A 13,250-nucleotide genomic window follows, 5' to 3' on the forward strand; every position below is an offset into this window, starting at 1 on the left:
TACCACAGTTGTGTACTCCCTCCTTTTTGTTTCCAAACTGCAATTTCCACATCTGGTAATAGGTTGTTCCCCGTTGCTCTCTTTGCTCTTGGCTTTTCCATTTTCTTGAATGTGCCCAAACTCTCTCCCCACAGGGTCTTTGTATAAGTTGTTACCTGGGCCTGCAACACTGATTCCCAAACTTGTCACACTAAAAACTGCAGGTCTTAACCTTAATGTCACTTCTCAGGCTTTCTCTACCCTCATTTAAATCAGTTCTTTCTGTTATACACTGTCAAGTCGATGTCTTTCATGCCATTAACACAAACTAAATACATGTTTGCCTGCTGATTTAATTTCTGCATCCATACTAGATTTACCCTCCTTGAGTTTTAACATGATAAATTAGGCAGCAATCAATTTCCCTTGCACATAGACAGTGTTCAGTCGTTTGTCAAATGAATGAATCATGTGTATGTATATGTATATTCATAAGTACTATACTCTATGTTCTGCTGGAGTAGAAATTCTTAACCTGGGGTTCATGGACAACCAGTGATGTGAAAATCCCAGAACTTTTCTGCAAGATTTTGTGCTTTTCCTTAGGGAGAAGTTCCCTGGATTTCATGGAATGTTCAAAGAAACTGAGACACCCTACCCTCCAGAAAGTAAGAACTGTAGTGGTAGGGAATTCCAAAGCTTTGCCTTTCCAGCTTCTTACTATCTCTCTTACCTTTAATATCTATTGCACCACCACATCTACTTACAACAATCTCATAGTTAACTAAAATATAATAATATACTTTTCCGCTTCCTATTTGCCTGGAGAAACTGATAAAAACATCCGGTTTCCAGACAGCATACCTAGTTTAACCAGTTTCTAATTCCTTAAACCACTAATATATTCAGTGATACTTTATCAAGCAGAATGACCTAGGAAAGTTTTACAATCTTGTTAGGAAAAAATATTTAATGAATTCCTAAGCCTATTAAGATTCATTCATAAATCATTCCAAAATAGATCACTACATTGAGGGTTTAATGCAGGGTCAAAACCTCAAATGCCTACACATGCCAGGCAGGTCAGATGAAGGTATGCAGTGGGCCAGGTGGGGCCTGGTGGGCTGCAGAAGCTGTCTCATCTTAAAGAGGCAGCTACTACGCAGCCCCAAGCTATTGCTAACACATAAAAATGCTGTCGTATCGAAAAGAATCCAGAGGTCCAGATATTTTTGGAAATATCCCACTTTTTAACTGTTGGCAGTTAGTGTTTAAATGCATATTTAAAATTCACACAGGTCAAACAAAACAGCTGCAGGCAAGATACAGCCTGCAGGCTGCTAGTTTCTAAACAGTGATTTCCATAAACCTGCTTTAATCATTTTAAACAATTTTGGGGGTAACCTTTAGTCAAAGTATATTAAAGCTCTAATGAGCCTACCATTCCATAAATATTTTTATATACTGACCAATATGAAATCACAAAATAATGCTGCTTTAAGGATTCCAAGTGAAAAAGTAATTTTTACACTAATAATCCATTTTAAGCACACTGTTGTCATAGGTAGTGAAGATTAAAAACAAGTTCTTATATTAAGTCTTTTTTGGCATTAGTCAAAGAACAACTAAAATATCCCATCCATGTGGTACTTATGTCACCAATCAGTGAATAGTGCCCTTCTCAAGCTGGAGAGAACCTGACTTTCCTCCAGGGCATCTACAAGGAATATACTACTGCACATGATGGTTCTGGTTATTTCTTAATGTGCAACCCCAGCATTTTTATTTTTTAGTCACAAGGCTGAGAATAACAAGACCATTAAGAGCAACAACCTCCAAGAAAACCTCATAAGTCATTTTTAAATAAGGTCATTGATTTCTGCCAAGACCTAAACAAAGTTAAATGTGTGACCAAGTCCTGTTAGCTCTGCTACCAAAGGGAACCAAGACAAAAAAGATAATCATTTTGTAAATGACTTACTCTGTGGTGACAGCAGGAGCTAAGGGATCAAACTCCATTACCTCGTGGTAATTGGGTGGCTGGAAATCATTCTTTGTCATCGCTGTAAGCAACAAAAAGAAACACATTATGCTTATCGAGGAGATACACACAATTAATATTCTCTTTATGACTTAGACTTCCGACAGAAGATCCTAACAAACACTGACAACCAGAAACAAGCACACTGGTGTTACAATGCTACTCCCAAGTACAACAAAGCTATATATAACAAAAAGATTTCCAAACTTCGATTACAGGTTCATTTACCTCAGCACTCAAAATACAATTTTCAGTGCAACACAAGCATTTTTACAATCTCCTAATGTCAGTCATAATGGTATCTGCCCTGAATTTATCTCATGTAGCTTAAAAATGCAAATGAACTCTAATTTTTCCTCTCTGTATATCTATTTTCAGTTACCAATAAATCTCTAGCAAATTCATACATTCTCACAAGTTTTCTTATTTGATGCAAATAATAAGGTGTCAAGTACCTGGATGATTGCTGGGCAGGGATGGCAGTCTCTGGTTTGATGGTGTTGCTGGAGTGGTCTTTAGAGTAACTGGCTGTAGTAATACTGAATTTGAATATTCCGGAAACTGAAGAGAACAGGGTGCATGTTCAAATAAACATTCTACATTAAGCTTTACTTTATAATTTAGATTCCTAGGCTTCCAAGTGGCAGTATTCCAAGAACCATATATTCTGAACTAGATAAGAATTAGTAATTATTAACTATTATTTTAGTTTTTAAGGTAATAACCCCTTACAAAATTTACTGCTTTTCTGTCTGGTTTCATGCCCATTGCACCTCATTTCCCATTAGAACACTATCTAACACCATAAAATGTAAACTTAAAAAAAATGTTGCTTTTTAAAAAAAGAAGCAGGAATGTATGGCTCAGACCAGAGTTTGTTGTTCCACACTGAATAAAATCTCGGCCTCAAAGGACAAAAAACAATATTAACCACAAAAAAGCATAAGGTGAAGATATCAAATCAGCACTTAAAGATTAAAGTTTTAATTAGAAATATCTCTTTCTTCTTGTAATTTTCTTCATTCATTTCACAAATATGTCCTGGGCACCTACTGTATGCCAGGCTCTATAAATAAAGCAGTAAATAAAGCAGGTCAAATCCCTGCCCTCCAGAAGCAGACAATCAACAAATCTAAACAGGTGTCATATAGCAAGTGCTCTCAGGAAAAAGCATGGTAATGGGAGAAGAGAGGCTGGGGTGGGATATTGCTCTGACAGTCATAGTCAAGGGAATGCCTCACCACTGGGGACACTAAGCAGAGCCCTGATTCTGATGTGGGTCCTGTGATTAGCTAAGGTCTTATGCTCATATGGTCATATGCTCTGAAGCAGGGTGGTGGCCAGTGCAGTTGGAGAGGCAAGAGGTGCAGCTAGAGAGGTAGTGGGAGGGGTCAGAGCAGCATTTCAGGCTTTTACTGAGTAAAATGGAGTCAGGAAGAAAATCACAGGTGGTTTTAGAGCAGATGAGTAACATAATACAAACTTTACTTTTAAAAAAGATTGCCATGGTGACTTCCCTGGTGGTCCAGTGGTTAAGAATTGGTCTTGCAATCCAGGGGACACTGGTTTGAACCCTGGTCAGGGAACTAAGATCCCACATGCCGCAGGGCAACTAAGCCCGTGCGCCACAGCTGCTGAACCCACGTGCCACAACTAGAGAGCCCACGCACTGCAACTAATGAGCCCACATGCTCTGGAGCCTGTGTGCCACAACTAGAGAGAAGCCCACACACTGCAACGAAAGATCCCGTGTGCTGCAACTAAGACCCGACACAGCCAAAAAAAAAATGAAAAAATAAAAAAGATTGCTCTGGTTTCTGTTTTAAGAATAGATTGTGTGATGGGGGTGGGGGTGCAGAGGAAGGTGAAGGCTGAAGCAGGGCAACACTCAGGGAGGCCTTGCAATATCCATCTGATGGTAGCTTGAACTGGGATGTGGAAGTAGAGGTGGTGAGAAGTGGCTGGATAATGAAGTGGCTGGATATATTTTGAAGGTAGAGGTAAAATGGTAGAGGTCAAGCATGATTTCTCAAGGTATTTGACCTCAGCAACTGAAATAGTGGTCATTTACTGAGTGGGGAAGACAGCAGGAAGAGCAAATCGGGAGACAGGGCTGAAAGAAAGCAAGAGGAGATGTGAAGTGGAAGGTGGAAATGTGAGTTCTGAGTGTAGGGAAGGCATAAGGTCTGGAGACAGCAACTTGTAAGTCGTCAGTCTGAATGGAATTTCAAGATACGAGACCAAAAGACCATGGAGGAATGAATGCCAGACTCCTGGGGTCTCCAATACTGAAAGGCCAGTAGAGGAGGAGGGACCAGCAAAGGGGATGGAGAAGAACTGAGGCAAGAGAAGAACCCAAAGTGAGTGGTGTCTGAAAGCCACATGTGCAGAAAGGAGGATGTGACTGACTGTCAGTTGCTGTTGATCAGGTAAGATGACTGAGAATTGCAGGACTACATTTAGTAAATCTGGAGGTCTCTGGTGACCTTGACAAGAGCTCTGCCAGTAAAGTGGCTGGAATGAGAACTTGTCTGAAGTCTGTCAGAGGATGGGAGGAAAGAAAGTGGAGACAGCAAATATAAACAGCTCTAAGGGAATTCTGATCCTTAACCATCTTTCTAATGGAAGTGAGACTACACTTGTCTATCTTAAATGATTAAAAAGACAACAAGGAAAAGTCCTAACAAGGGCTGCATCAACACATTATAAAGAAACTCTGAGCAGAACATGAGAATTAAGGACCAGGAGTTCCTTTTTAGCATGATAATTGCTCATCAGGTGCACTGCCAGGGAAGGCCTTCATTACTTACACTCTCATATGTAGGACTTGAGGCGAGGTTTTGGCTGGTCCTTTGGACAAACCTAGGATAGTGTGATAACACAGCATGATTACCCTACAGTGAGATCACTGATGCAAAAAGATGACTTTCCTGGTCTAAAAACCCAAAACGTTACCTTCAGACTACACAAACGTATTAATTTTATATATCAATAAAAATTACCATTGGTTTTAGTGCCCAGCAGATCATGATGCCCAAATACCAAAGACAGTAAAGATAAAACCCTGTCCCCAGGCAGTGGCAGTCTTGAGACCCTGGAGTGTGCACACTATACCAGTGACAGCAGAGCCTTCAGTCTTTGCATGAGCGTAGCTACCACCCCATCGTTTCCTAAAGGATGAGGGGCAATGCAGAGTAGAGGTTAGGAAGGGGGGACAGTTTGGAGTAAAGTTGGAGTAAACACACTTCACCCTGTCTCTCCCACCAAATGCAACTATAAAACCTGGACAGAATGTGTGGGGCAAATATTTGAGAACTGAAAAGTAAACACTAGTTACAGGCTGATTGGGAAAGAAGACTAGAATTTGAGTATCAGTGAAATGTTGGTGAACTTACCATGTTCTGTCCCTCTGGTATTCCCTAACTGGAATGCAGTGCAGCCTAAAACCCAAGTGGGCAGTGAAGACAGCTCCAGGAGAAGCCTCTCATTCTCACTCAAGGAGCAGGAAAGGGAAATCCTAATGCTCAGAGAGAGTGTGGAAATCCCCCATCCCTTTTTTCCTCTTTGTTCTTTCACACCCCAAACCCTAGGCGATCCCAAGGTGGCTGCAGTGACAGCAGAGGCAATAGGGACCTACAGGGGCTTAAAACTCTGAGTGAGGGGAACCTTCCTCTCTAAGGTAGAACTGTGATCCCAAGAGGATACGGCAAACCTCTGTTGTTTCTTTTATCCCTTCTGTCCTGCCATTTGGTGCCCAACACAAGCATAGTCAAGGAAATGCATGGCATAGTAAACCTTCAGCTTTTTGACTGGAGAGCCAAAAAAGGGAGTCCCAGGAAAGCAAAGAACCAGAGAAATCACAAAGAGGGAGGAATTCAGGAAAACAACCTCAAAGTTGTTTATGAAATCCTGGGCTCACACCCTGATCTATGCATCCACGGCTGATCCCAATAAATGCCAAAGATGTTGAGAACTGAACACACAGCCTGCTATCCAGACCTTACATGAATACTGGGTGGCACACATGTGGGACAGATCTCAATAGTACTGCCAAGGCTTTAAAAATTTAACTGACATCGGAACCAAAGCACACAGAAGGCAGGCTGAAACTGTGGCGTAAACCTCATGAGGTTGTTTGCCTACTAATCAAAACATCAACGTTCTCAACAGGATTTAGATAAGATGAAGTGTCTCATATCATGAAAAATGTCCAAGATACAATCCAAAATTACCATGCATATGAAGAACAGAAAATTTAAACTTGCAAGAGAAAAGACAATCAACAGTGGTTGATATCTAGAGGACACAGATGCTGAAATTACCTTACAATTTTAAAGCAGCTATTTATACAAGTGCTTCAGCAAGGAACTGTGAACACTCTTGGAAAAAAAACAGAAAAATAGAGTCTCAGCAAAGAAACACAAGATTATAAAGAAGAGCCAAATGGGAATTTTATAATTGAAAATTGCAGTAACTGAAATTTTAAAAAAATTACAGAGTGAGCTAAACAGCAAAGTGGGGATGACAGAGGAAATAGAGTGAGAAAAGCAATGAACAGAACCCTATGGATCTATGAAACAATGACAACAGATCTAACGTGTGTCATCAAAAGTCCCAGAAGGACGGCAGAAAGTGTGTAGTACTGAAAAAAATATTTGAAGAAATAAAGGCTTAAAACTTCACAAATTTGGTCAAAGACAAACCCACAGATTCAAGAAGTTCAGTGTAATAGGTTGAGTGGTGGCTCCCAAAGAGTTATGTCTTTGTCCTAATTCCTGGAACCTACGAGTGTCACCTTATTTGGAAAAAGGGTCTTTGCAGATATAATTAAGGACACTGAGATGATGTTCGAGTGGGCACTAAATTCAATGACAAGTGACCTTAAAACAGAAAAACGGGAGTGGGGGGAAGGAGGGGCTGAGACACACAGGGGAGAAGGTAATGTGAAGGTGGAGAAAGAAAGTGAAGTGATGTGGCCAAAAAACAAAGGAGTGCCAACACTCACCAGAATCTGGAAGAGGCAAAGAATGGCTTCTCCTCTGAGAGCCCTGGAGGGAGACTGCCTTGCTTTCTCTCAGACTTCTAGCCTCCGGAACGCTATGAAGGTAAGTTCCTGTGGTTTTAAACCCACCAGTTTGTGGTAATGTTTTTATGGTAGCCACAGGAAATGAATACACTCAGTAAAACCAAAAGACAGCCATGCTCAGACACATCATAATCAAACTGTTCAAAATTAGAAAAAAAGAAAAGTTCTTAAAGCACAGACAGAAAAAAAAAAAAAAAAACAACACAGAATCAGTAGGGGAAAAAGAAAATTTGAATGAATGTTAGCTTTCTCATTAGAAGCCATTTAGGCCAGAGGAGACCGGAGCAATGTTTAAAAACTGCTGGAAGAAAAGAACCATCTACCCAGAATCCAATGAGAATATCCTTCAGGAACAAAAATGAAAATGACATACTCACATGAAATAATCTAAGAGACTTTCACTGCCAACAGACCTTCTCTAAAATAATGCTAAAAGAAATTCTTCAGAGAGAAGAGAAATTATACCAGAATAGAAGGAAAGCAACAGAAATGGTAAATATAATAGACTATTTTTCTCTTCCTGAGTCTCTAAAATTTATTTGAGGGTTGCAAGCAAAAACTATATTATGGAAAAATAATGTAATAATGTGGAAAAATAATCGTATAATAATTATACATTGTCTGGTGGTGGTTTTTTTAGCATACATAATACATACAATAACTATAATTTATATTATTAAAGGGGAGCGCTGTATGATAATAAGGTTTCTACATTTCACTTCAAGTGGGAAAATACTGGTTTTAAGTACACTAAAAAAACTGTAATTCGTAGAGCAACCATTCCTCCCCTCCCCATATATACACTACACAAAGATACAAAATCACAATAAAATGGAATATTGAAAACATTCAAATGACCTACAGTATGAAGGAAAGAGGAAACAGAAAAAAAACCCCACACACACCAAAGGGAACAAATAGAAAGCAAATTACACAATGCTAGACCTAAATCCAAACATATTAAATGTAAATGGTCTAAACATACCAATTAAAGACAGAAATTATTAAAATACATAAAAATGCATGACCCAACCATATGTTATCTATAAGAAACTCACTTCAAATAATTAAGTTAAAAGTAAAAAGGCAGGGCTTCCCTGGTGGCGCAGTGGATAAGAATCTGCCTGCCGATGGAGGGGACACAGGTTCGATCCAGGAAGATCCCACATGCCGCAGAGCAACTAAGCCCATGCGCCACAACTACTAAGCCTGCACTCTAGAGCCCGCGAGCCACAACTACTGAAGCCCACGTGCCTAGAGCCCGTGGTCCACAACGAAGAGTAGCCCCCGCTTGCCGCAACTAGAGAAAAGCCCACGCACAGCAATGAAGACCCAACGCAGCCAAAAAAAAGTGAAAAGGCAGAAGAAGATATACCATGTGAACACTAATCAAAAGAAAGCTAGGGGCTTCCCTGGTGGCGCAGTGGTTGAGAGTCTGCCTGCCAATGCAGGGGACACGGGTTCGAGCCCTGGTCTGGGAGGATCCCACGTTCCCACGTGCCGCGGAGCAACTGGGCCCATGAGCCACAGCCTGCGCGTCTGGAGCTTGTGCTCCGCAACGGGAGAGGCCGTGATAGTGAGAGGCCTGCGCACTGCGATGAGGAGTGGCCCCTGCTCACCGCAACTGGAGAAAGCCCTCGCACAGAAACGAAGACCCAACACAGCCAAAAAAATCAATCAATCAATAAATAAATTAAAAAAAAAAAAAAAGAAAGCTAGAGTGGCTATATTAATATCAAAGTAAACATGAGGGCAAAGACAATTACAAGGTATAAAGAGGGACATTACATAATTATAAAAGGGTCAATTCACCAAGAAGACAACAATCCTGAATGCAAATGCACTTAAAGACAGAGCTTCAAATACATGAAGCAAATAATTTTACATAAACTTTTCTAGAAATATCACATACTGTATGACTCTATTCAGATGCTATTGTCACAAACTATAATGATAGAGAACAGACTGGTGGCTGCTGGGGGTTGGGGATGGGGGTGTGTGACTATAAAGGAATAATAGCATAAGGGAGTTTTTTGGGTTAATGAACCATACTACATTCGGACTGTGGGGGTGGTTACATGAATCTATGTATATATATTAAAATACATAGAACTGTACACCAAACAAAAAAAGGGTCAATTTTACCATACAGAAATTTTTAAAATAAAATTAAAGTGCAGAAAGAAAAAAAGAGAGCAGGTATTGAAATCAGATCCACTTGAATTTGAATCCTCTTTCTGCACTAGTTGGCAGCCTTGGTTTCTTCACTTGTACAGTGAATACTGGGGGTACCTATCTCATAGGCCTGTAGGGAGCCCTAGTAAGTAATTAGTAAGCATTTCTTATTCTTCTTAGCCTATTGCCTGATACTAAGTGGGCTATAAATATGACCTGTGACTTTATCCCATCATCATCATTGCTTTTCAGGGATCCTTTCTGTTATGAATAATTCCATCACTCATTTGTTCTGTGATGATAAATTAAACTGCAAACACAGAGAGGTGGAAAAATCTCAAGACCGTAAGATATTTTGATGGCTGATTTTGCCACTCATATGTAATCTTTGGCATATGATTTAACCCAGATTCATGCCTTAGGTAACTTTAGCGCTTCAATTTCCATCACTAAAAAATTGGACTAGGGCTTCCCTGGTGGCGCAATGGTTGAGAATCTGCCTGCCAATGCAGGGGACACGGGTTCGAGCCCTGGTCTGGGAAGATCCCACATGCCGCGGAGCAACTGGGCCCGTGAGCCGCAATTGCTGAGCCTGCGTGTCTGGAGCCTGTGCTCCGCAACGAGAGGCTGCGATCGTGAGAGGCCCGCGCACCACGATGAAGAGTGGCCCCCACTTGCCGCAACGAGAAAAAGCCCTCGCACAGAAACGAAGACCCAACACAGCCATAAAAAAAAAAAAAAAAAAAAAAAAAAAAATTGGACTAGTGAACTTTAGCGCTTCAATTTCCATCACTAAAAAACTGACTAGTGATACTTTCACTCATGTATCAATATAAGCTTTTTCTGAAAATCAGAAAAAATAGATACAAAAGACATAGTCTAGAAAACAAAATATAGATGTCACACATTATCTTTTATTCCAGTGAATTCTAAGAACTATTATAATTATTTTGATATCTGGAACTTGGGCAGACAATCCTAACAGGGTTTCTAATGGTCAGCTGATCACTGCCTTATGGTTCCCCACAGACATCTTTTAAAACTAAAGATTCTTGCTACTGAATCAGAGTTTCTAGGGGCCAGCAATTTTACTGTTTAATAGTCACTCAAGTGATTTTTATGCACCTTAGAGTATGAGATCCACAAAACTAAGCAGCTATTAGCTAGGATTTGATCTTTGTGTGAGTTTTATACATTTTTTGTAATGGGATTTCATCTTTATGGTCAGTCTTTCCCAACAAGATTTGCAGAATAAAGGAAAACAGAATCAGCTACTGCAGACCACTCGCTTATTTAAGCAATAACCAGTTGCTTATTTACTAAGCAACTTCACTGGAGTTCTGCCTACAACATTTCAACATTTACTTGCATCACAGCAGTCAAGACCAGAGGGAGTCAAGCTAAGGTAATGACCCAACCTGGTGTCAAGAGATAGCCATGTCCCAGCACATGAATCTTTCCTTTCTCTCTTCTTCCCTTACACATTTCTTTTTTTTTTGCTTTTTTCCCCAGTTTGATTCTCCTTTCTCTTCTCCTCAGTCTGCCCCTCTCCTTTTTAATATAGAAAAGTAACTAAAAAATATCTAAGTCCATTGACATAAAAACACAGCCATGACATGCTGCTGAGTGAAAAACAAAAGCAAGGTTCAAAACAGTATGCATAGTATGCCGCCCTTTATTTAATAAAGGAGAAAAAAGAATTCATACTCCTATTTACCTAAAGACACTTCGGAAGGATAAATAAGAAACTAACAAAGGGGTTCCCCGGGTGGGAGCAGGTATGACCCAAGGGAGAGCAAGAGGCAGGATGGGGGTGGGATGAGATCAAGTATTGTCCTTGTACATCTTTTTATATTGCTTTGATATCTGCATCATGGAAATGTATTGCCTATTACCTAAAACACATATATTTAAAAGGAAAAAAAAGAATATAATAGGCTTTGATGGAAGGCAAATCTAACTTCTGTTTATTTTTTTGCTGTTTATCTGCTCCATCCTGCCTCTTCTTGACCTTAGGTAACCATGCTTTTTTTAGGTTCTTCTGCATCTTTCTTATGTTTCTCTATGCAAAGAGTGGCAAATATTAGCATATATTATTTCTCACTTGCTTACACAAATTTGAGATAGTATACACACACTACTTTGCACTTTTTCTCATTTAATAATAAATACATTGGGGATTGTCCCTCACATAGAGGGCCTACTTTTTTCTCCAGAAGTATAATAATATATTGTGTAGATGTTTATTTAACCATTCCCCAAACTGAAGGGTACTTGAGTTGTTTCTAATTATTAGCTATTGCACAAATACTGTCAAGAATAATCTTGTAAAGACCTTATTTTGCATAAATGAGCATAAATTCCTAGACTGCAAGTTCAAAGGTAAATACATTTATAATTTTAATAGATATTGCCACTTGCCCCTCATAAAAACTGCACAATTTTGTGATAGTATCTGTCTCTCCACAGTTAACAAAGCATGTTAACAAACATGTAGACTATTGCCGATCTGTGAGGTTAAAAAAAAGTCTTATTGCAGTTTAATTTATATTTCTGTAACTGTACGTAAGGCTGAGCATCACTGAGCAAAAATATGTTTCTAAGTCATTTGTATTTCTTTTCTGGTGAACTATCAGTTCATCAGACCTGCTACTTAATCGCTACATGAACTTCTATTCCCTAGGTCTCAGCCTTTTTTCCTATAAAATGGGAATAATGATAACAGCACCGATCCAAGAACTTTTGCAAAGATTAAATGCAATAAATAAAAACAGGTCAGCAAAGTGCCTGCCACATAGCAAGTGCTCTGCAATCTGTGCGGCCGTTTCTGTTCCCCCACTTTGTCATTGTATTTTTCCTACCTCCTGTTACCACTAAAAAAATAAGAGAAAACAGAATTTATGGAAGGCTTGCTATGTACTGAGTGCTATACTAGGAGGTACATACAGCATTGCACAGAATCTTTGTAAGAATCCTAGAGAGTATTCTTAGAAGAGAAATGAAGGCTCACACTGGTTAAGTTTCTCATCCAAGGTCACACAGCTAATAGGAAGCAGTACTGAAATTCTGTATCAGTTATGTATGATTCCTAAGTCTCTACCTTTTCTATTATGTCATGTTTTCTTAAATATGAGGAATCAGAATGAGATGGAATTAGTTCTGGAGTATTACTGACATACTTACAGGGGTGTTTCTGTGTTTTCTGAGGCTAGCAAATCCACCTGTGGATGAAGACTGGGTTTCAAGTTGTTTGTTACAACAGGACTTGGAGAGCTGAAATCTAGAACACAAAATGTACTTATTGCTTGGCTTTAAAACATTTTGTCCATCAGTTCTGTTGAATTTTCCACTGTTTAAAAAAAAAAAAACCCACCAAATTAAGAAGATTGAGATAGTTCTGTCACCGTAAAATCGTGGGATTTCCTCAAACAGAAATTCAAAAACATCATTTATGGCAATTGGAAAGAGAGAAATTCCCTGCCGTAAAAAGAGGACGTTGTAAAGGTAGCAAACGTTATTGTGTTGGGTTTTCTAAAATCCCAAGCTGACTCAGAATGGAAGGGATTTTATGTCTTATCCTGTCAAGCACAGAAGTAAAAAGCTATGGCATATATAGAGCTCTACCCTCATCTCTCCAAACTCTCAAGTTCCCATAATCATGAGACACCCCAAAGAGAATAATTATTTCCCCCCTGCTCTGAAAATGCCTGATTAAAAACTCAAGAAAACTCTTCAATATAATGGACTCCAAACATCCCACTGGTCCAAGCAAGCAGCCAACATTTTAAAAATGGGGTAAGTAATAAGAAAACCACAAATTGAGGGATACTGACTATTCCGATTCTAAAAAATCCTGCTACATAAAAGGAAAACAAACTGATTTTAATTTGGCAGAAAATTCTGGATTTCAGCATTTTTCATCATCTTTACTTTGTAATTTACCAAAACTCTCTGGGAAGGATAATAGGA

General features: G+C 39.4%; 1 protein-coding gene across 2 annotated transcripts in view; it reads right to left on the reverse strand.

The window, feature by feature from the left end:
* Positions 1–13,250, reverse strand: part of TOM1L1 (target of myb1 like 1 membrane trafficking protein) — a 53,511-nt gene that overhangs the window by 1,988 nt on the left and 38,273 nt on the right. For both annotated transcript variants that reach the window (XM_007177286.3, XM_007177287.3), the window contains 4 exons: positions 12,465–12,561; positions 4,831–4,882; positions 2,476–2,581; positions 1,961–2,042 (listed from right to left, as the gene is read on the reverse strand). In XM_007177286.3, coding sequence (XP_007177348.1) covers positions 1,961–2,042; positions 2,476–2,581; positions 4,831–4,882; positions 12,465–12,561 — 337 coding nt within the window. The remainder of the gene's footprint in view (positions 1–1,960; positions 2,043–2,475; positions 2,582–4,830; positions 4,883–12,464; positions 12,562–13,250) is intronic.

This window comes from Balaenoptera acutorostrata, chromosome 20 (genome assembly GCF_949987535.1).
Source record: "Balaenoptera acutorostrata chromosome 20, mBalAcu1.1, whole genome shotgun sequence".
In the NCBI taxonomy this organism is placed as follows: domain Eukaryota; kingdom Metazoa; phylum Chordata; class Mammalia; order Artiodactyla; family Balaenopteridae; genus Balaenoptera; species Balaenoptera acutorostrata.